This window comes from Palaemon carinicauda, chromosome 10 (assembly GCF_036898095.1).
Source record: "Palaemon carinicauda isolate YSFRI2023 chromosome 10, ASM3689809v2, whole genome shotgun sequence".
Taxonomy (NCBI): domain Eukaryota; kingdom Metazoa; phylum Arthropoda; class Malacostraca; order Decapoda; family Palaemonidae; genus Palaemon; species Palaemon carinicauda.
The window spans coordinates 14755691-14780690 of NC_090734.1; the positions used below are offsets into that span (position 1 = coordinate 14755691).

General features: G+C 39.7%; 1 protein-coding gene across 2 annotated transcripts in view; it reads right to left on the reverse strand.

Moving 5' to 3' along the window:
• The window catches only part of phtf (putative homeodomain transcription factor), a 157787-nt gene that overhangs the window by 19233 nt on the left and 113554 nt on the right, over nt 1-25000 (reverse strand). For both annotated transcript variants that reach the window (XM_068381502.1, XM_068381501.1), the window contains exons 6-13: nt 23224-23878; nt 18534-18665; nt 14433-14622; nt 13637-13759; nt 13234-13405; nt 7252-7401; nt 6842-6920; nt 441-586 (exon numbers count right to left, since the gene is read on the reverse strand). In XM_068381502.1, the coding sequence (XP_068237603.1) occupies nt 441-586; nt 6842-6920; nt 7252-7401; nt 13234-13405; nt 13637-13759; nt 14433-14622; nt 18534-18665; nt 23224-23878 (1647 nt within the window). The remainder of the gene's footprint in view (nt 1-440; nt 587-6841; nt 6921-7251; nt 7402-13233; nt 13406-13636; nt 13760-14432; nt 14623-18533; nt 18666-23223; nt 23879-25000) is intronic.

The following is a 25000-nucleotide window of genomic DNA, read 5'->3' on the forward strand; positions in this document are numbered from 1 at the left end:
AAGCAGTATGGTATAAGCCCAGGGATCCAACAGGGAAAACAGCTCAAGTGGGAAAAGGAAATAAGGAAACATAGAATAGTGTGCCTGAGTGTAACCTCAATCTAGGAACTCTAACCCAAGACAATGGAAGACCATGGTACATTATCTGGTGCATGTTTAGGCAAGTGAAAATTGAGCTATAACCAGAGAGGGATCCAATGTAGTACTATCTGACCAGTCAAAGGACCTAATAACTTTTTATCAGTAGTATCTCAATAGGTGGCTGGTGCCTTGCCCAACCTACCACCTTTAATAATAATAATAATAATAATAATAATAATGATAATAATAATAATAATAATATTAATAATAATAATAATAACCTTAGACAAAGTTACCAATCTAGCCTATATTCCTTAAATATTTCTCAAATCAATTTTACAAAGTTAGATTATACATACCAGAAGAAGAGTTCAATATTATACAGTGAATGCTGAGATTTTTCATCCTCCTTCAGTAATTCAAAACACAGATATGAGACCAAAAGAAGCGTGAGGAAAAATGTTGCAGAGACAATGACATCTACAGAACGTTGTGGCCCACGTTTCTGTTGGCAAAAATTAAATCAACCTTGGAGCTAACTGATACTTACATTCTTAAAAAATTCCTTAAATACTTCAGCTTTGCAGTTTACCTTTGCAAATAAGTTTTTGGGGAAAAAAATGAAAATAATCTCATTTCTGGGGCGGCCTGTGACGTCCGGTGAGAAAGGTCCTTCCTTATACCTTTCCTAATATAAATCTTCCAAATATACTAGAGAAAGATAAAAGCATGGAATGCAGAGGTTACAACCCTCGCGCGAACACCTTGTAGGTGTCGTGTATTAAACAAAGGCGTGTGTAAACCACTATTCACAGGTTGTCTTCCATTTAGATAATCCCTTCATCAATGGGGAGGGCCGTGACAGGCCCTAGATAACATGGTTGAACTCCCCAACGACACCTACCACGCGCGCCCTCTAGGACATCCTTCTTTAATTGGACTTGAAGCAAGCATAGTTTTTTTGGGCACAGTGTTTTTTCGAAGAATTTCTCGTTATTTCAACATGACTGACGTTGTTACTTCACCCTTACCAATGTTAAGTACCATAGTTTGTTTTGGCAGCTTTTGGCAGTACCGGGCATTTGTTCTATTTCCATTATAGTGGTTTTTAGTTTTGGAAGCGATTGTCCTGCCGAGGTATCGGCAGCCATTTTGGGTATGTTCGCTTCGGTAAATTTTCTAGTTAATTTTGCCCATCTGGTACTCTGTCAGATAGGTTATATCACTTACGTTTCATGGCCTTTTATGTTATCATTAATTATTATTAATTTTTACTATGGTATTTATTTGCTTGCAAGTCCAATTTGGACCTACAAAGAATAGCGATTTAAGATAGCGTTTTAAAGCATAGTAACGATTTAAAGCTTAGCGATTTAGTCTGTTAATTTGTACCCTCCTGGAGGGTTCGTTTTAGACTATATCCTTGTTTTTTTGTTACGTTGTCGTTATTCTTCGTTATTACTATTACTAAGAAAAGCAATCAATTTTATTAATTTTCTTATTTATTGTGTGATGTTAATTTTTAATATGTAACCTTGAGAGCGAAAGCATAGAGTGCTCGTTTCCTGTTCTACAGGTATGAGTTATCCTTTCTCTCGTTTTCTTTGAGTAAGAGAGGTGAATTTCCCGTTCTCCGTTTTTATACGATCACGGGTTATTCAGGCCTCTTCTCAGTATCAGAATTGATGATAGTACGTTTAATATTATAAACGATTTATTGATGTGGTTACTGTTAATATAGCTAACACTATTATTAGGTACGTTAGTGTATGAGTCATTAATTGGGGTCGTTTTATACCGACACCCTTAGCTCCGCCTTGAGTTATGCTTAGCTCCGCCTTGAGTTATGCTCCGCTATAATGGATACTCATTGGGTGAGAACTAGTTATCGTTCCGGAGCAGATTTTTGGAGTGCAACGGTGAAATCCGGCACTCGGACTCCGGCTGAAGCCTTTTACACACGAACCTTTGTCATGTTTGATCACAATTACACAGTTAAGGCCCCCGTTTTCATCGTATCTCCGGCTTCACTGGAGATAACTCATTCATTGAGGATAATGTTATCGTACCGGAGACGGTCACGATATCACGATGACGGGCCTTTGCTACCGGACCTCCGGTAAAAACAGAGATCAAGCAGGAGTCCAGAACCGGAGTTAACAGTGTGATATCGATGAAGTTTAGAGATTCATGCTATGTGGTTACTGGTTTTCTATTATAATTTCTTATTTTATTAAGGTGTTAGCTACTACCATACTCACACATTAATTAAGATTTAAGTGTTTCTGATTCATAAGTCAATGACAAGAATCTCAAGGAACATCCAGACTTATGTCTTCTTTCTTTTTACAGAAAGTCCGCTGCACTGCCAGGGGCTGCTCCGCTGCCTTTACTGATCCCATGGGCCATGATCTATGCCGGGCCCATGCCCATTGCGCCATATCCTTCTCTCGGGAACCGGGACAAGCCCCCTATACGATATGGTTTCCGGAGGCATGCATGCTCTGCTATGAGCTGTCAGCCCTACTCCTGAGCGAGGAGGTAAGTTGGTTCTAGTGTCCCTGTTAATATTCTTTGCGAAGAATTAATTGCTCTCTGTATATTGACTTCAGTTTTGACTTCATCATTAATTCCCTCTCCTCTTTCAGGCTGATGATGAATCTCTCAGGGAGGCGAGAGCTACTCTCCGGCCTTGGGTGTCAGGGTTTGGGAGGAATGCGCCTGCTGGCGCACCCTATCTCCTTGATGGAGACATGGCTTCTCGCCTATTCCCAGGCTCTACTACTGCAGCAGTTCCACCGGAGACAGCGGCCCCGTTAATTGAAGTGATTAGAGAAACCATTCTAACTGAGGAAGAGGTTTTAGTGACGGAGGCCGAGCTCTACCTAGGTCTGGACGAGGAACCCATGGATGAGCAGGTAGGTGGTGTTGAGTTGGTGGACCCCCTTTCACCCCACACTCCTTCCTCTACTACTTCCTTTCACGGCTTTGATAAACCTACGGCTTCTCCTCTAGGTTCCTCCATTCCTGTACGACCCAAGGTGAAGCCACTACGTACCTTTAAGCCTTCAGCTTTGCCATTATCAGTGTCACCGGTTCCGGGACCCTCAAAGGATCCTGATGTTCATATTGCTATACCTAAAACCGTGACTCCTAAGAAGTCAAAGTCTACTAAGGCCGCCTGTTCACAGTTCCGAAGAAAGGCTCGTCGGCATTGAGAGTGGTCCTGGACTTGTCAAAGCTAAATTCTTACATCCTCTGCGACAAGTTCCGGATGTTGACCATCTCTCAGGTACGTACCCTGCTTCCCCGTGGGGCCGTCACCACCTCTATCAATCTTACCGACGCCTATTATCACGTACCAATAGCTCGAAACTTCTCTCCTTACCTAGGTTTCCGTCTAGGCAGGAAAGCCTTTGCATTCAAAGTCATGCCCTTCGGCCTCAACATTGCACCCAGGATATTCACGAAACTGGGAGAGACGGTGCTAGAACAACTCAGGAACCAAGGGATTCAGATCGTTGCTTATCTGGACGATTGGCTTATTTGGGCTCGGTCAGCCCTGGAGTGCAACAGAGCTACGAAGAAAGTACTTCGTTTTCTCGCCAACCTGGGATTTCGGGTCAATCTCCAAAAATCCCGCCTACTTCCATCAGACCGCTTCGAATGGTTAGGCATACAGTGGGACCTTGCACGGCACAAGCTGGTTCTACCTCCCAAAAAGGTAAGAGAAATAGCTTCCAAGGTCAAGAATTTTCTAAAACACAGGCAGGTGTCCAGAAGAGCCTTAGAAAGAATCCTCGGCCTTCTTCAATTCGCCTCAGTAACAGATCGCCTATTGAAAGCCAAACTCAAAGACATCAATCGAGTTTGGAGAAAGAGAGCCACAGTACCTTTAAGAGACAAGGTCTCGAAAATCCCCTCTGTCTTGAAAATGAGATTACAGCCATGGTCCGAACCGAAGAACCTTTCCAATCGGTTCCTCTTCAATTCCCACCCCCACAAGTGACAATTCATACAGACGCGTCTCTGAGTGGATGGGGGGGTTACTACGAACGTCAGATGTTTCAGGGCTCTTGGTCACCCGCCATGAAACACTTCCACATCAATGTTCTCGAAGCCATGGCAGTGTTCTTGACCCTGAAGAGGCTCTCTCCTCCGAGGTCGACCCACATCAGAGTAGTGTCAGACAGCACAGCCGTAGTACACTGCATCAACAGAGGAGGATCCAAGTCGCCCAACCTAAATCAGATCCTGGTCACTATCTTCACCTTGGCAGCAGAAAAGAACTGGTTCCTGTCAGCAACCCACCTAGCGGGAGTCCAGAATGTGATAGCGCACTCACTATCCAGGATGAAACCACTGGAATCAGAATGGTCTCTGGACATAATTTCATTCCAGTGGATACTCAGGCTGGTTCCGGGCCTTCAGGTAGATCTATTCGCAACTCAGATGAATCACAAACTTCCTTGTTATGTGACACCAAACATGGACCCTCAGGCTTATGCCATAGACGCATTAACCCTGGATTGGAACCATTGGAGGAAGATTTACCTATTTCCACCAGTGAATCTTCTAATGAAAGTATTGCACAAACTACGCTCCTTCCGGGGGACAGTGGCCTTAGTAGCACCTCACTGGCCAAAGAGCAGTTGGTTTCCTCTCCTCCTCGAGCTGAAACTCCGACCCTTCCGGATTCCATTCCCCAAACTAACCCAAGTAATTCAAACACAGACTGTGTCAGATTCCTCAAAGATAGCCAAAACTCTAACTTTGTGGACTTCATGAAGTTTGCAGCTCATAAAGACGCAAACATTGACCCGGAAAACGTTCTCTTCATCGAAGCGGACAAAAGGGACTCGACAATTCGTCAATATGATTCGGCTGTTAAGAAATTAGCAGGTTTCCTAAAGAATTCAGACCACACTCGTATGACTCCGAATTTAGCCATCTCGTTCTTTAGGTTCTTATTTGACAAGGGCTTGGCAGCTAGCACTATAACTACCATCAAGTCAGCTTTGAAGAAGATATTCCTGGTTGGGTTTAACATTAATCTAGCTGATTCCTATTTCTCATCTATTCCAAAAGCATGTGCTAGGCTTCGGCCGTTGGATCGGCCACAAAAAGTCTCTTGGTCTCTGAACAATGTCCTCAAACTCGCGTCGGACACTGACAACGAGTCCTGCTCTTATATCACTCTGCTTAGGAAGACGTTATTTCTATCAGCTATGGCCTCAGGTGCTAGAATCTCAGAACTAGCAGCGCTCTCACGTAACCCGGAAAACATAGATTTCCTCCCTACAGGCGAAGTACTGCTTACCCCAGACAGAGCTTTCCTAGCAAAAAATGAGGACCCGCAAAATAGGTGGTCCCCTTGGAAGATCATCTCTCTTCCCCAGGATCCTTCGCTGTGTCCAGTCACTACTCTCAGGACCTTTTTAGCTAGATCTGCCACCCGCTCGTCTGGCCCCTTATTTATCAGGGAACAAGGTGGTACTTTGACCATTCAAGGTATCAGACAACAAATCCTCTACTTCATTAAACATGCTAACCCGGAATCATTTCCCCATGCTCATGATATACGGTCAATAGCTACCTCTATCAATTACTTCCAGAACATGGACTTTGATGACCTTAAAAAATACACGGGTTGGAAATCTCCTATGGTTTTCAAACGCCACTATCTAAAGAACTTACAGGCCCTTAAATACCCTACGGTTGCAGCGGGGAGTCTTATCTCCCCCCATTAATCTCTGATTATTTCTTTATTCCATCTCTTCTCTCCTCCCTCCTGACCACCTCTCACACCACGTCGCCACTCTCCTGGGTGGTTCGTTAGCCCTAAGTTATTTTGCCATGTTTAATTGTTATGATTTAACTGTTATTGTAATTACCATTCCTGTAAAGTTTAGATATGCTTAGACATGTAAGGTTGATTCCTTTCACGACGGGACACTCAGGTGATCCCTGGTCCTCATATTATTTTAGCATTACATCCCCTATGCCTATGGCTAGTTCATGATTTATGTTTACTTACAGTATTATATTATTGCCTTACATGGTGTTTGTTTTCTCCTTATTATGTTATTAATTTATTGGGCTTGGAAGGCATTCTCTGGTACATTCTCACCGGACGTCACAGGCCGCCCCAGAAAAGGGATTTTGACGAAGGAAAAATCTATTTCTGGGAAGAGGCCTGTGACGCCCGGTGAAACCCTTCCCGGTTATTTGATACGGACCCCACCCCTCTTTTTCCTTGCCAAGCCATATGTTCTTGCAGAAGGATGTCCTAGAGGGCGCGCGTGGTAGGTGTCGTTGGGGAGTTCAACCATGTTATCTAGGGCCTGTCACGGCCCTCCCCATTGATGAAGGGATTATCTAAATGGAAGACAACCTGTGAATAGTGGTTTACACACGCCTTTGTTTAATACACGACACCTACAAGGTGTTCGCGCGAGGGTTGTAACCTCTGCATTCCATGCTTTTATCTTTCTCTAGTATATTTGGAAGATTTATATTAGGAAAGGTATAAGGAAGGACCTTTCTCACCGGGCGTCACAGGCCTCTTCCCAGAAATAGATTTTTCCTTCGTCAAAATCCCTTTACTGCTGATCACCGATGTACTTATTGTAGCTCTGAAAATTCTTCTCAAAATTTCAACTTAACTGTTAGGACACATAACTTCCAGATATGTAATATTAGCATTATCTTTTCATTAACAAACTTTCCAATGAGTAATTTTGTATTAACTTATGCTTACCTTCAAACAAGATCTTACAGACAGCCATGTCTTGATATTGTGTACTTTATTCAAACGGAAATGTGGTAGATCATACTTTCTGTAAAGAGCATAAGAGTACTTCAAAGTAAAGATTACTTTTGGCATTTAGAACAGACACATTAATTTCCCCAGTTTAGCAAATGGAAAACAGTTGACTACAGGATAAAAATAAATACAAACTAAGAGGGAAAATCAATGTAACTATGGGCCTTTTTATCCTTAAAGGAACCCAAATAAATGATGAGATCCTTGAAGGAGATCGTACACAGTAAAACAAATGTAAAGCTCTTGAATTTCTTGACAGCATTCCATTCAAATGTTTCACCAAATGCTGTATATACATTACTGTAAGTAACAGGGTGAAAATTTTCTATAAACCGACTACTCACCTTGCACGTCTTGCAGAAGTCAGATAACAAAAGTGCTTGGCATACAGGAATCTTTGCTTGAAAGTTCGCTCTGCAACAGAGAGCAAGAAAAAGAAACCGGTAGCGAGTAAACACCGATTGATCAGACTCAGGAATACTACCGTCTTCGCCCTGAAATAAAACCGTACGGCTATAAACATCTCATCTGATTAGGATACTTATTCTGTGTATTCATCTATGAAAAATTAGTTGATGTTTAACAAACATTTGAGTAAATATTGCAGCACAGTAAAGAAATGTCACAAGAATTAAAAAGACATATACCTCATGAAATTTGAGCTGAAAACACAATTATTGCTTTAATATTAAAGAGCAGAAGAATGTAAATTACAGAATAACACAAAACAGCTTTGTATTAAATTCATGCACAAATATGTATTCTGTACTTAAAAGCTTTATAATAATAATGGGTTAAAATGTTATTTCTTCTTTCCTAAAGCAGTCTATTCAGATCATGTAACTGATACTATACCAACACAAAAAATCAGTTAATTATTTCAGATTTCTGAGAAAATGGTTTTAACTAAGCCATCTTGCGGTTTCAGACCAGTAAGATATAGATATATTTGGACACAATAAAAAGATTATCTGCTATCAAGATTTTAAAGTGAACTAATATTCATGCACACACACATCAGTTATTTATCTAAGATTTCACCCATAATGGTTATAAGTAAGCCAGCTTAGGGTCTGGACCATTTAGGAAAAATTAAATAGATTGTTTAATCACGAATTTAGAGTGCATGATTGGTAAAGAGAGTAGGGAGAAGATGGTAAAGAGTGCATAATTATATTCATAAGTTTCAGTTGCTATCTTTAAACAGTAATAATAAAATTAGGGATTTTGGTGATCCATGCAACTAGTTACATTAAAGTGAGATGCAGCCTAGTGCAAACTTGATGGTGCAGATATAGTAGAAGGTGCTTCCACCCAGAAGCTGTAACTTTTTTTAGTTGATCCATTATGTCATTGTTCATTCATCTATAATCTATACACAGTATTTCATCAGAAAAGGAACCTAATGACACAAAATCACAAATTTTTAAAGCAATTTTTAATTTCTTAACTATACAGTAAAAACCTGAGGCCTTTAGATATCACATATTTGAAAAGATTTGTATTTTTCTTACCTATACAAATCTAAGTCCTTTAAGTAGGGTATAAGTTTCAGCACAAAAGCTGGATAGGCACTAATTAGTATAACGAGCAGTTAAGTGACAGGTGGGAGAAAGGGCCAGGAGCTCTGCCCTCTCTATCTGTCATAGTCTCTTTACTTATGACCTTTTGCTTCAGGAGTGAGAGAGGTAGTTGAGGAGGGAAGTATAACCTAACGGACTCAGGTGTGTATAGCTAAAAAGAATACAAATTACTTGAAAAAATTTGTGATTTGTTCTTACATGGATATAAACCATCGTCCTTTAAGTAGACTCACTACCTAGTGGGTCATAAGTCCCTCTAGAACCAAACTAGAAAACTGGAAGGTTCTTTTTCTTTCCTGGAAATGTAAATCAACCTGGTCCCATACGGTTGCCAAGAGGATGACTCCAGCAACCTTCAATCTGTGTAGAATTAGGATTAATAGGCTGATAGGGCCTGTCCAAAAAGATTGGTAAGTGGTCAAAGGAGGGATCCCTTTCCCCAGAAGATTCAGTTCAGAATATAGTAATATACTGTACCTGGCAGATGATGACCAAAGGGTTGGTATATACTCCACCATACTACCCCTGGTCTAGGGAGGATGGAGGAAAATTTCTCTAGATTCTAAAGAATGGAGCTCAAAAGCTAGTTTACCAGCATCAAGTCAGAGCCAGCTAATAACATTTTAACCACTTCGTCCCTAAGATAGGGACACCAAGAATGGAAAAGAGCCAGTTATTCTACCTCCATTCCAGACTTGCATCTATATGTTACCACACAAGATGCTTACCATCCAGTACTGGATCCGGGATAGCTACACCCCTACTTGAGCAAAGGTGTCAAGGGGCTTGTGGGTACTCCTGTATGATAAAGGCCGTGAAGATGGTCTGGTGCATACACACCAGGACCTTAACCCCCAAGCTGACTGCACTATTCCTCTTGAAGACAAGGGTGGAGCCTACTCCCTGACTTTGCAAGTTCTGGTCCTAGCTGGAACCTAGACTTTCTCAGCAGTTGAGGCATATGCATAACAGATCGACTCCCGAAGTCAGAAAGAAATCATGTTCTTTCTCACCTCTTACTTGGTTCTGCCCATGCTAAGGAAGTATTGACAACATTTGGGTCTGAGGTGTTGGGTCTTCTTCAAATAACACAGCAAAGTCTGCACTTGTTAAAATTGTGATCGTTTTCCCTACTGTGTGAGCGTAGAAATTTTTCTCGTGACTCACAAGTCATGAAGAGACCAATCACAAGGAGACTGAGGATCAAATTCCCAATTGTGAACACATGAAGGAAAGTCTCGTTGCTCTCCCAAGCATGAAGCCCAATAACTGGTTCCAATGGTGCTATATGGGAAAAGTCTCATCGCTCTTGAGAGCACTGAGACCATTCAATGGTCCCAGTCTGAATGTACACAGAGGAACATCTCCCTGGGGCCAACAGCCATGCAGAGACAGGCCACAACTTTTTATAAAATTTGGTAATTGGTTTATACTGTAGTCTGTCAGAAGTGCTTTATCTTACACACACACACACATGCATGTATATATATATATATATATATATATATATATATATATATATATATATATATATATATATATATATATATATATATATATATATATATATATATCTCGATTTTAAAAAATGACATGTGTTCTAGATGAATCCACCCATTCTGTAGAGTTGATCATAAAAAGTACCTTGATTTTAAAAAATGACACATGCGTTCTAGTGACCGAGGATTGGATTCCCAATTGCAAGCACATAAGAATGTCATCACTCTCACTCTCATAAGCAGTAGGCCGATTGCTTGTTTCTCTCTTACCTAGTTCAACATCAGGTAAATGCAATACAACATTACCAAGAGCAACATTCATTCCTTTCAATACCAAATTATCTCTAGGGAGAGAGACTGAAGAGTTCCTCAAATATCCAGAAAAAGAGAAAGGAGAAGGATAGAGCCATTCATCTCGACTGACAGTGTGCAATACCAAAGTATCTCTAGGGAGAGAGACCGCAGTATTCCTCGAATGTCCAGGAAAAGGAGAAGGAGAAGGGTAGAACCATTCATCTCGATTGACAGTGTGTATTCTCAGTCTTGTACATAACAGAACACTGGTATTTGGAGCATATGGTCCAGTAGAGTACACCAAGATACCATCTCTGAATGGGTCAATCCTGGCTAGGGAACTGTCCCTCTCTCTTGTATATGAGGAGAAAGATTGCTTAAAAGCTCACAACTTTTTGTAATCAGTCAATCATTCAGAAAGAGAGGGAGGAATGCAGAGCCCTTTATCCTGATTGAGAGTGTGTACTCGGTCCAAGCACCGGAGGCAGGAGCATTCACTTCTGTACCATGCACTGAGTTACCTTGTCTGACTAGGATGGTCCTCGGTAGCGCACAGTCTCTCTCCTGCAGACAAGGAGAGGGTTTGCTCAAGGGCATCTCTATATTCTTTATGGTGGCCGATGTGGTAATGTTTGACTGGTGAACGCCAGACTTGGGTGTGAGTCCCGCTTGAACTCGTTAGTTTCTTTGGTCGCTGCAACCTTACCATCCTTGTGAGCTAAGGATGGAGGGTTTGGGGAAGCCTAAAGGTCTATCTGCTGAGTCATCAGCAGCCATTGCGTTGCCCTCCTTGGCCCTAGCTTGGGAGGAGAGGGGGCTTGGACACTAATCATATGTAAATATGGTCAGTCTCTAGGGCACAGTCCTGCTTGATAGGGAAATGTCACTGTTCCTTGCCTCTGCCATTCATGAGCGGCCTTTAAAACCTTTAAATCAGTGTTACTTGACTTTTTCAAAGTCTTATTTTTCTATGCTGTGGTATTGGAAGAATCAGATGAAGAGGAGAAAGAATAACCGGGAAGGAGGAAGAGGAAGAATAAATGGGAGAGGAGGAAGAGGAAGAATAACTGGAAGAGGAGGAGCATGCACACTTCTTCCCCTTGCCAGCCTTCTTCAGAGATAAATCTAATCACCCAACAATGAAGCTCCCACAGAGGATTGATTAATTGATTTGAAGTTTTCTGGCATCCTGACATCATAGGTCATTAACATCGTCCCACAGAGGAAGAAGCAACAGGGCTACCTCAACAAGAAAAAGATCCATCTGATGCTGGTGTTCAACCCCACAAGACACCATCCACTTGGTGACAAAATGACAAGATATATCAAGCATCTCTCCTTCTGAAGGAAAAGGATTGGATCCTTCCCCTCGATCGTCTAGGGAGTTGATGTCCAATCCTGAAAAGAGCTGGTGCAAACAGTTAACTGTCACACCAGCCTCACCTTCTACTTATTGTTGAGAAAAAACTCTTAGGAGAATCAAACGGTAACATTTGATATCCACCTTAGCCCTACTAGGCTCAGAAGGGAATATGACTAATAGGCCATGAGTTCCAAATGGAGAAGCGCATTAAGGGCAAGGAGCAGTATTCACTTGTCACTACAGGAAATGGGAAAAGTGAGCACAACGGCCAACCTTCCCCTGGCCTCTATACTGTACTCAGATTTGCTTACCTGACCTCGAAGGTACCAGTTAGTGGAAGAGTACCCTCACTCCTTCCCAAAGGTGAAGAGTGATCACCAAATCCAAAGGAATTAAGCGAAAGGCCTCCCTATGCAACCACCCCCTTTAAACAACAACTTCCCATGGGAAGCACCCTATGAAGCAAAAGGTTCTCACTCAGGCATGCCTGGTAGACAATGAAGATCGCTATAGAGCATACAGAAAAGAGCGAACACTCGGATAACAACAGGGAACTTCCTCCCGTAGAAAGGAAATTCCCGACAAAGTTCACCACCCTGATTGGCAGTTGGATCTCTTCGGTATCACAATCTCTTCAATAGGGGAACTGCATACAGTCCTGTCCTTCAGGTGGGGGATGAGATTCAGCTGTTATGCAAAAGTGCTCATAAATACAAAATAAAGAAAATACCTGTCACAAGTGAAAAAAAGGTCAAACAATTGAGAAGAGAGGCAATGAGTACAGTATGTTCCTACTTTTTGTGGCCAAAGACTAAAGTGACATGATACAGTTGGGTGTCTCCCACACCTATCTCCTGCTAACTATCGCACCTACCTTATAAAAGATTCAGAGGCAGTTTCAGCTCACGCTGAAGACATAGTGTACTGTACTCCTATTTAAAAGATGATGGTATGTAAACATGTAGGAACAAATGAAAGTACCTGTTTAGATTGTGTATCACATACGATCATACACTATAACGATATTTCTGTTTTTTCTATATTTTTGTTATCGCTCTCCCCTTGCTTTCATAACCTGATTATGACCTGTATGTTCCTGGATCATTGTGTGTGAATTTTTGTGCCGTCCTTGACTGGAAAGGGTTGTATATATACTCATGCTCCATCCATTGGTGACCACGGAGTGACCACCAATGAGTACCGTTACGAGGTGACTGAGAGACGAGTCGAAGCAACTAACTTTATTTGGATGGAGCATGAGGATATATATACAAACTGTTCCAGTCAAGAACGGCACAAAAATTCAAACACAATGATTAAGGAACATACAGGCATAAACAGGTTATCAGTGCAAGGGGAGAGCGATAACGACTATACTGTATAAAAAAAGCAGAAATATCATTACGGTGTACGAGTATGTGATACACGTGCAGTACAATACAAAGGGACAGTTATTTAATGAAGATTATAACTAAATACAGTATGTCAATACATGTATAAGATTGCATGGCACTCGAGCTTTAAGAATTTTAATTTGAGGGAATGAGAAGTGGTACCAATAAACTAACTAATCTCATATTTACATACCAGATACTTCTACCAAACAGGCTGTTAAATATTTTTTGTGACGATGACAGAAAGAGCTTGGGCCAACTCCCAGGATCAGATGTCACAAGCTGTTCTAAGGTTTCTCCAATAATGGAATAGTTCAGACGATATATGCTAGGTACAAGCGAAATCATCACCGCCATTACAAGACCTATTGAAGGAATAAGAGCTATGGAATATTCATATAGCTTTAAATGCTTCTGAAACACTGTAGAGTTAATTCATCGGCAAATATACTGACTTGAAACATAACATCATATATACAAAATAGTAAGGTTCCAATTTTAGTATGCACAGTATATAGTATTTAAGATAATTTATCATGAAATTATGAAAAAGAGAGAGGGAGAAAATGAAAGAAAAAATACCAATGGAAGCTTACCAAACTGTAGATAGTAAGTATTATGCTGTAAACTATCTACTTTTGATATCACAGCAGAAGATATGTCCAGCACAGAAAGATCAACTTTCTTCAAATCTGCTCCTTCAAAAATCTTGCAACTTACTGGAACACAAATGAAAAACATAGTGATACTGAAGTGTAACTCACAAAATTATCTATTCAACATTGTGCAATGGCACACTTGAAAATCTGCTTTCCTGTTTTTTTAATGAATACATTTTCCAATCAAAACATTTCACTTCATAATGGGAGTACAGAACACTTTAATCATTGAGCAGTGAGGATCTATTAAATAATTAAAACACATGATAATACAGTACTGTATTGATCATTCAATTTAAATGACAGACACACTATTAACAATGAATTAAGAGACCCCAGATACCTGCTGACTTGTTTCAACATTATAGTACAGCTTTCTCATTCTGCATAAACTGTACCCTCAATTGGTTTACTCACTGCACAATAAAGGTTATTTATGATTTGCAGTCATTAATCCTTACATAGTACTGCAGTCACTATTATAAAAATGAAAATAAACACTAATTTTCCTAGTGTGAAAGTTAATGAGACACAAAGTTAACTCCCAAGGACCAAAATAGGACAAAAAAAGATAGAAAAGGAAGTAAAAATGGTGAACTTGGCCATGGAGAAAGTGACAAACCTGCCTTTTAATGGGCAATATTTGACGTTTGAAAAACATAGGTAGGAAGAAGATCACAGTTTGGCAGTCGTGGGTTAGAAACGGAAGTTGAAGTGTCCAATATAGAATTACCTTTGTCTGAAACATTAGATGTTGAAGTAATAATGGCAGCTGGAGATCCCTGTATGTTCCAGTCCAAGGCTTCCGATTGGGATAATCTCTTCTCTAGACTCTCATTGTCATCCCATCCACCTTCACTCTCGCTACTGTAACTCAGATCATCACTGTTTGTGGTAATCCCAGTCCATTCATATTCTGAAAGCTACAAGTTTCAAAAACATTTATCTGATGTAAAAACAAGGAAGTCCAACAATAATGCACTTCTGATAGACAACTGGGCATTTGGTGTGACTATATTTACTATTCTATACATTGCTCACACTCAGGCTTTACACTCTCGCTCCACGCTTGCTAAGCAGAAACATCATAATGAAAATTATACAGAAAAAAATAATCTACCACTATACAGAAGACCCCAAAAAATTATGAATACTGTAGTCTTGTATATAGATCTCATTTATTTAATCCTTCAAATATGACAAATTTTAAAAATAATCTATATTTTTCCTAACCATCCAGAATGGAGTGCTTTACTATAGGAGAGGGATAAGAGCAAAGCTGGAATATGGCAGTTAAAACTTTCAACGAGATGTAAACAGCCAGCATTTAGTTACCTGTCAGAAGTGGCCGAGGCGGTTACCTCCCCGGAAGCTCATTGTAACCTCAATTTGATTGCTTCAGAGAATTACGTTGGGGGTTGGTGACAGTGGGACAGTTTGAGTAGTGAACTCACAGATATACAAACCTACACATATACAAACCATCATTCATTACTACATGTGACTTATCCTTAGAAGGAAGAGTCCCTGTTCCAACTGGCTGGAAACTAACCCAGGAATCCTGGACATAGCATATAATGCTTAAGTCTGGATCTCTACACCTCATGACCGTGAAAGTTAAATGGACAACAAGGCACATGTGATCCCAAGGTAGCTTGAGCTAGACCTCTCTTAGCTGTAACCAAACACTGAAAGTGTAGGCATCATAGAAGGCTGTGTTATAAAGTAGAAAGGTTTGCTCGGTTACATTACATTCCCTCCTCATATAGAATGTGGGAGAAGACTCAAGTGCTAGTCACTCTTCACGTTCATACCAGACTTACTCGTAACCTTACCCCTTGATCTATTCTACAGATACTGGTCCTGTTCAGGAGCCAAAGATGCTATGTCACCTGCTGAGCAGCAACAAAAGGACACAGAGTGAACGTGTCCATAATCCTGTGAGTCAATTTCCAGCTAATGGACAGTGAAGGTAGTCTATCGTTTCCAAATCCCCGCCTGAGAGAGAACCTGCACCACAAAGAAGTTTTCCTTGAAAGTCAATGTCAATGAGGACTCTAATGAATGGGAAATTGCTTCCCTGAACAAAGAGAGATAGTATTCTTGGTGACTCTCTTCTTAGTACTCCCCATACTTATGAAGAAGTTTTGCAGATGTGGTCTGGCTGGCCTGGTATGTTTTAAGTAGCTCCTGCCCTAATAGACACAGCAGGAATTGATTAGGGTCCTTCCTTATCTCCCAAGGACTATAAACTTGAAAAGATGAAAACCTAGGGTCAAATGGCAATGGATTTTGGGATTTTGCAACAAACTCAAGGACAAAGCTTAGACAGTTCAATTACTCGTTTGGCTGAAACCAAGGTGAACAGAACACTGTCTTCAGGTTAAGGTCACTATCAGACGCCATCTCAGGGGCTTATAGAACGCCCTTTTCAAGGATCCCAGAGCTTTAATCACATTCCAGGAGGAGGGCTAGGCTCGATTGGAGAACAGGACTACTTAAAGTTCCGTATGAGTATAGAAATCTCTTCCAAGGAAGAAATATCAACCTAGTTACATCTTAAGACTTGACTAAAGGCCTAGTGATAGCCCTTTTTCCACAGAAATGGAGTAGTTTCTCCCTTCGATGATAAAACAAGAAGCCAGTGATTACTGGAATATAGGCATCAAATGATACCTAAACTTCTATTTTTTACCACTTCCTTCACTACCCCAATACTTTACATCCTTCATTCACTCTCTGATGTATATCTGCTTTCACTCCAACATTTGCAGCAACAACAGAACCCAAGTATTTAAACTAATCTACTTCAAGTAACTCCAATCAACATGACATTCAATCTAGCAACCCCCTCACTTCTTGTGTACCTCATAACCTTAATTTTGCCCACATTTACTCTCGACTTCCTTCTCTCACATACCCTTTCAAACTATGTCACTAATTAACATAGCTTCTCCTCTGAGTCTGCAACCCATACAGCATCATTCGTAAACAACAACTGATTCACCTCCCACTTTGATTACTCATCCTTCAGTTTCAATCCTCAACCAAGCAATTAAGCATTCCCCTTTCTCACATCTTCATCAACAAACAAATTGAATAACCATGACAACATCACACAGCCCTGTCTCAGCCCATTCTCACTGGAAACCACTCACTTGCTTCATTCTCTAACACACACTTTACTGCCTACATATAAACTCCTAGCAACAGCCTTCCACCCATTCCATATAACCTCATCACATTCCACATGGTATTTCAATCAACTCTATTATAAGCTTTCTCCAGATCCATAAATGCAATACATACCTCCTTACCTTTTACTATATATTTCTTGCATATCTGCTTAACGTTAAAAATCTGATCTATACAATCCCTATCTCTTCTAAAGCCACCCTGCACCTGTAAGATTGCATCCTCCATTTTACTGTTAATCTTATCAATCAACACTCTACCATATACTTTTCCAACTACACTCAACAAACTAATAACCACAGAACTAAAACACCTATGTACATCTCCCTTACCTTTGTACAGTAAAGCGGAATACTAGTATACACCCAGCCCACTGGCACCATTGACAACTAAAAACATTTATTAAACAATCTCACCAACTATCCCAATATAGTCACAATCCTTTCCTTTAACATCTCAGCCCTCACACCATCCATACCAGGAACTTTTCTTGCTTTCATCTCATCTAGTGTTCTCTTCATTTCTCTCTTGTAATCTCCCATCACTGGCACCTCAACATCCGCAACAGCTATTATATTTGCCTCCCTATCATCTGCAACATTCAGCAACCTTTCAAAATACTCAGCCCACCTTTTTCTTGCCTCATCTCCTTTCAATAACCTTCCATTTACAACTTTCCCTGTCTCTTCACTCCTCCAACCACCCTTCCTTGCTCTCTTCAATTCTTTCCTAAACTTCTTATTCTCTTCCTATGAACTACTAATAATTGACCATAACATCCAGTTACCCTTCTTCTTTGCCTCAGCCACCTTCCTTTATACTTTCACATTTTCTCTCTATAGAGTACTATGAAACATAGTACTCTATACTGTTACTCTGCAGCCATTCTTCAAAAGCCCTCTTTATCTCTTCCACCTTCATTTTCACTCCTTTATTCCACCATTCACTACCCTTCCTCATACAACCTACAACAAACCTCTTACCACATACATCACTTGCATGACCAACAAAATTTTCTTTTACCAACTTCCGCCCCTCCTCTAGTTGACCAGTTTCTCTCACTTTCACCCTACCATATGCTATTTCCAATCTTTCTCGATATTCAATTTCTACCTCTGGTTTGTTCAACTCTTCCACCTTCACTACCTCCAAAAAACTGTCAGTTTCCAGCAGAGAGGAACAAGTGTACTCTGATGACTGAAATCCAATTGAGGTTACAATGAGCTACAGGAGAGGCGGTCGCCTTCCCCTCTGGTGACAGGGAATTACATATCAGTTGTTTAAAGTTTTAACTGCCGTATTTTAGCTTCACTGTTATCCTTCTCCTATAGTAAAGAATGATGATTTCTATTTGTGTAAGAAAAAATAAAGTATTTCAGTAATTAAACAGTTATCTGACATATACATAAATGAGTCAGAAAAAAATTCCCATAGTAACCAACAATAAATTAAAACTATTTACTTGATATTCACATGGAAAAGAGTATTGCAAAATATTCATAAACAAAGGATATTAATTTCAGCTCATTACTGTATTGCAAAATTATCCCAAATACCAACAAATTTCAAATTATTCTCACTTGCATCATAAGTTAGCTTTACTATAGTCAAGAACATTCAGAAAAACACTCATAATTACCTTTGACTTGGAATATTGTGAGGAAGGGCTCTGCTCAGCATCACTTTCACACGATGAGTTACAAGAACTACGTTCAACAGCAGATGAAGGAAGGTTATCTCTCTTGGAGCGGGAACCACTGCCATCCAAGGTCTACTGAAACAAGGTATGAGAAAGGTGTATCATAATATGATTTAGATTTACCAGTGACAGGAATTCTTCCAGCTTACAAAAACATTGCGACTTAATTTTTCAACAATATTTATGGCTTTCCATTGAAAATATTTTAAGAGCAATTATTTCAAGACTAAGAAGCTTAGTATTGCCTTCAGTAATGTAGTGTATTTTGCTTACATACAATGAAAGTTTTTTCATACAAACCTATCAACCATACATATTGTATACATACATCTGTGGCCCCTGGGTACACAAGTCTTCTCTTGATCACATTTCTCATGTACTGTATTTATGCTGGAATTGCTAGTCAGTATAAAGTCAAGATTGAGTGCTCTGGGGTTTACATATGCCTCTAGGATTCCCAAATGGCCATTTATCTAATTTCCTATTTTTTGCCTCCTTTTTCCCTCAATTTGAAAGTCTTGGTACACTTTGAAGCATGTCTGTGATAGCCTAAGCAGTTGACAAATACTTTTTTAAACTAATTTTATAATAATACTGATACTTTTGTGCTCTACAATTAAATGCCACCAGAACAAGGCAATATTACTTTAATTTTCAATTGATAATGAATAAACAAAGGCACATTATAAAGTAAGTTTGTATAAATGCGTTCAAATTGTATCTTCTATCAATAAATGCTTGATGATTAAAACACAATGTGAGCAGGCTATGTTGAATGAACGATTTCACACAAGATCTCTGTTGGCTACGTATGTTAAAATACAAGGACATCATAATATATATACCGTCTACAGAACCTTGCGTTTGTTGAAATTTTCATAATTTTCATCATGGACTCCTTAACAATAAATTCTTCTTTCCCACTGTTATTCCTACAGTAAGGGGTCGGTTGCCTAATGTGCCCTTCCCGATGCCTTCTATTAAAGGCATTCTCTTCAACCAAAGCTCTTCTGTCCATATCATCCTTCACCTTATCTCACTATCTACCTATATGCCTCCCTCTCAATCTTCTCCCCCTGACAGGTTCCTTCCAAGCCCTCTTTACTCCCTTCCCACCATCCATCCTATACATGTAGTAACCTTTACCATGCCTGACATTCTTCTTATTTTATCACTTTCCCATAATCCACCTTACCATTCTCATCTCTGTTCTCTGAAGCTTTGCTTCATCTTTTCATCTTAGAGACAACATTTCCAATCCATACATTAACATTCGTCTTATTACTGTGCTATTGATCTGGACTTTTAGCTTGATTGGCATTTTCTTATCACATAACATTCCTGCTTCCCACAGACTGCTTTTATCATATTCTCAACTTCAGCCTCACATCCTCCCTCCTGACTTATAGAGATACCAAGTATCTAAATTGTTCCACCTGTTTTATAACCGAGCCTCTACTTTCAAGCATGGGTATCCTGTCCCTACCTTCCCTGCTGCTCATCAAAATTTCAGTCTTATCCATATTTACTCTCAGGCCACCCGTCCCTAAGGTAACCAACTTCTCAACAGCCCTACTCTGAATGTCTTCATTATTTTCAGCGGTATTCACCAAATCATCTGCATACAGTAACTTCCACAACACTTCATTTCTGACCTCATCACTTAACACATCCACGACCACTAAAAATAAAAATGGGCTTAATGCTGACCGCTGGTGTAATCCAATACTAACTTCAAAGGTTTCTGTTTCCCCAACAGCTGTTACTACATTTGTCCTTGTTCTTTTGTAAATCTTTACCATTACTAGTAACTTCTACAGGCCTTTCCTCTTCCTCAAGCACCAAAATATCACTTCTTTTGGTATTCTATCATAAGTTTTCTCTAGATCTACAAAAGCAAATTAGAGCTTCTGGTTTCCCCCTAGCCTCTTTCCCTGTAGCTGCCTCTCCCTCTCATGAATCCATACTACTTTTTCCAAATCTTTACAATCTCTTTCAATCTCTCATCCGCCTCTCAAAATCTTTCAAACCATGCTCTGTTAGTCTAATTCCCAAGTAGTTACCACATTCCAAAACATCCCCTTTCTGCTTAAATATAGATACCATTAGACTCTCCACCCAGTCTTTGGGTATTGCTTATTGCTCTTAATAAATCCAGCATCCATTCTTCCCCCTCTATAACAAGTACCTTGACCATTTCAATTTGAAACTCTGATTGACCTGGTGCTTTACCATTCTTCATTTCACTCAATGCCCACTTCACTTCTGACAAATAATTATCAAGGCATAAAGACTACTTATGTTGAAAGGAGATTGCTGCAATAGTGAATGAGTAGCCAACATGAAAACAAAATAACATAAAGAGAAATACAGCCAATATTGTTATCATGCAGCTTTTGAAATAAAAAACTAAAGACATCAAGTGATAACAATTTAGTGTGTGAGCAAACTCAGATAATGGTAAAAGCTATAACAAAAATGTAAGTTCACACTACAGTTAAAAGATTGCCAACTGGTTAGAAAGCACATGTGTTGGTAGAAAAGTGGTAAAGATTAATTCATTCCGGGGTAGCCTACATTCTTACAAAATGATCAGCATTCACACTTTTGCTAATCATGATAGGTGTACTTCTTTTTTTATATTGCATTTTTAGGAAATGATAAAAGTTAAGCACCAAAAGTTATATATATTCTTTCAAACTAATTAATTTTAAAGCTAAAGAAAAAATAAGCTGACATAATGCAAAAGCACTTATTATAGAAAAAAAACTGCATTTTAAGTGATATAGTTACAATTGCCTCAATACATTATCGCTAAGACAAACAATTATTTTTACATTTACTGAATCTTATTAAAGTACTTGTCCACATCCATAGAGAAAACCAAGTATTCAGAGCAAAAGAGAGACAGATACAGGAGATAAACAGGAAGATTGACAGAAATACTAGCACAGTCAGAGAGGCAGATGGAGGTATAGAAAGACAGGCGGTCAGAGGGAGAGGCAGACAAAGTGACAGTCAGAAGCAGAGGCCAGTATAGGGAAGGCATGTACGAGTTATTATAATAAACCTAAAAAAAAGTACAATGCATGAAATGATTACTTTGTGTGCGGTAGTGATGTTCTTTCAACGTTGAGACTACAGTACAGTATCACACTCGGGACTGACCAATCCCTCAGGCTCCTTGCCGAGTCAGCAGCAGTTGAGTATAAGAATTATACAAGAAAGCTATTCATACTACTGTATTGACAGTGCATCCGTATGGGAACATTATAAATTAGCTACATTACTCAAAATCAAAATGTGACCAGCTGTGAATGATTATTATTATTTTTCAAAGACACTACAGGGACCCTCAGAAACACCCTTGTGACTCTCCTTAGGATTGTAACCAAGGGGTTGGGAACCACTGTCCAGGGGAGACTGGCTATGAAGGCATTCTCTCCTCTCTGCCTTTGGAAGGCAGGTACCAAGAGATTTCACCGCAAAAGATGAGATTGAAGGAATCGGGCTGGATGATAAGGGAAGTTGAAAGTATTTCTATCTCTTACTCAAAGACAAGGGAGGTTGGAGGCATTTCTTTCCCTCACTCAAAGAAGTCATCGGAGATTCCTTATTTGATGACGATGGTGCTGTCGAAGGTAAGGATTAGTAATGAACAGCACCATCCAGAGCCTGGGACAGCAATGTAGGGTAATGCCAGTAGTTTCCTCTGCAGGAGCATCAGGGGAAGATGGGATAACAGAGGAATAACTCAACCTCAAAGTTGCTAAGGCTCACAGGGGCTTCTCTGACAATGGAACACCCTCGAGATCTAAGGAGGGTAACAGGGTCCTTAGGGCACTGTCCATAGAAACATTGCCCTCTGAAGTTCAATGTTGGGCTCACTTCAAATGGAAGATCAGGGACTACCTGTTTCTCTACGGGAAGTAAATAAGACCGCCACACTCTGAGCTTGTCCTAAAGTACGAGTTATCATTCTTCTTCGTCGCCCCACTAGAAGGGGAAATGGAAAAGATTCAGAAGATTGAGTAGCAGAGGAAGAGAAGAGAGGTCTAGACATTTCTTCCATTTTGAGAGGCCCCAAAGGAGAAGAATCTCTATTTGACTTCTCCTCCTTTCTCCTCTGCAAATAAAGCCACTCTTTACATTCTTCGCAGGCAGATGACTGCATGCAGTCATGACCTCTGCAAGAAGGGCACAAAGATGGGACATCCAAGGAGTTCCTGCTAAAGAAAACGCTTCACTTGTAAATCGATACACCTAGGCAGGACAGCATTCCCTAACATGGTTTTTCCATTCCAAGTCACACAATAATCTAGAAAGATATAAGAAAAGAATAAATACTATTCAATGTCTGAAGTCAGTGGCAACTAAGTAAGCTGGCAGGGGACAAGGCTTTTCCACTACCCACCAGACACTACCGACACCTCGTTATAAATTTTAACGGCCGTTTCCAGCTTTACTAAAATTATACTCCTATTAAAAGGTGTAGGTTTGCATTTGTGTAGGAACAAATTACTTTTAAGTTTACAGGCAGTTTTCAGGTAAAATCAAATCTGCATGCAATGAATTGACTTTCATGCACAATTAAAAGAGACAATTCAATGCAACACCAAAAATTACTTACCGGGATGAATAATTTGGAGCACCTTGCACATTTATTTGGCTTCCTTAAATTCCATCCATCCCTGTTTGAAGTTGGCATATCTAAATCTCCAGTCCCACTTTCTCCATCACTTTCTCCTTCATTACTAGGTCTGAGAAGGTTCTGCTTTGAGGGTTGGAAAGTCTCATAGAAAACAGCATCCCTTCCGATGTCAGAAACTTTATTGCTAAACAGGTACTCGCTATCATCTTCAAGTGGCATAAAAGAATTCTTTGGCTTTTTAATATAGCTCTTGAACTCTTTGGAACAAAAATTGACTGAATTTTGATTTTTGCATCTATTATCTACTTCACTTCTGCTTTCCCCTGAAACATCTACAGGATCATCTTGATTGTTGAAAGACATATCCTTGTCATCCAATTCATATTTGCCTACTTGCGCAGTAGTAAAAGAATCAACAAATGAATTCACTTGACTAATCACAGGACTCCTTTCACTTGATGATGTAGGAGCCGATGAACTCCAAGCTTCGTCTTGCTTACCCCTCTCCCCAGACGGCTGAATGATTATGATATTTGGCCTCTCTTTGGAGCTACCCGGAGCGACATTATTTTCAGAAGAGGACCTGGGTTGGAGAGGATACATTTCCTCTTGCCTAGGCTCTTCTGAATGAGATCTAGCAGAAAGAAAATACAATTCTAAATTAAGATCGAAGTTCAGAATAATATACGGTATAATTATCAAAATGTGCTTTTAAAATTATGATTATTATAATAGTATTAACTTCCCTTTCGCAGAATGAGATATGAGTTCTAGAAAAGTTTTTCTTCAAAAGAAGCCTGAGTTATGCTGAAAAAAATTACATGTACCTAACAGAAAGACATTTGCTCTTAAAATTATAGTGTACATCAAATATCATCACCTAAAAGAGATATCATGAAAAAAAAACAATTCTGAACAATCTAGGAAAAATGTATTTCAAATAGGGTTGAATATGTATATACTACTTTCAAGAAAGTCTGAATCAAAAAATAAATCTGATTCAGCATGAAGAGATGACAGTTCTTATGGCTCAGCGCTGGGACTTTGGAGCTTATACAACATTGTCAGTTCCAACTTTATGTTGCTCATCCTTAACTGTTAAATACAAAAATAAAATCCATCTTACACCATTTTCCATGATATAAGTATTTGTACTTCATAAAATAATGATTAATATCTGCACTGTACTGTATTTTACTTCACATGAAGGCTTATTAATATACTGTATCTGATTTTTATATAAATACCTGGTTATAAGCACTTTGTGTTCACTGTGTGTAAAAGGAACATTAAGTCACTTTAAAGGGTGAAAATTCAACACCGGTTAGGTTTAAAGGTTTAAAGTCTACTCATGAATGGCAGAGGTAAGAGAGTGACATTGCCCTATCAAGCAGAACAATGCCATAGAGACTGACCAAATATACATATGATCAGTGCCCAAGCAACCTCTCCACCCAAGCTATGTCCAAGGAGGGTCAGGCAATGGCTGCTGATGACTCAGCAGATAGACCTATAGGCTCTACCAAAACCCTCATCCTTAGCTCACAAGGATGGTGAGGTTGTAGCGATCAAAGGAACTAACGAGTTTGAGTGGGACTCGAACCTCAGTCTGGCGATCAGCAGTTACCACATAGACCCCCTCATTATTATTATTATTATTATTATTACTAGCCAAGTTACAACACTAGTTGGAAAAATAGGCTGCTATAAAGCCAAGGGTTCCAACAAAGAAAAATAGCCCAATGAGGATAGGAAA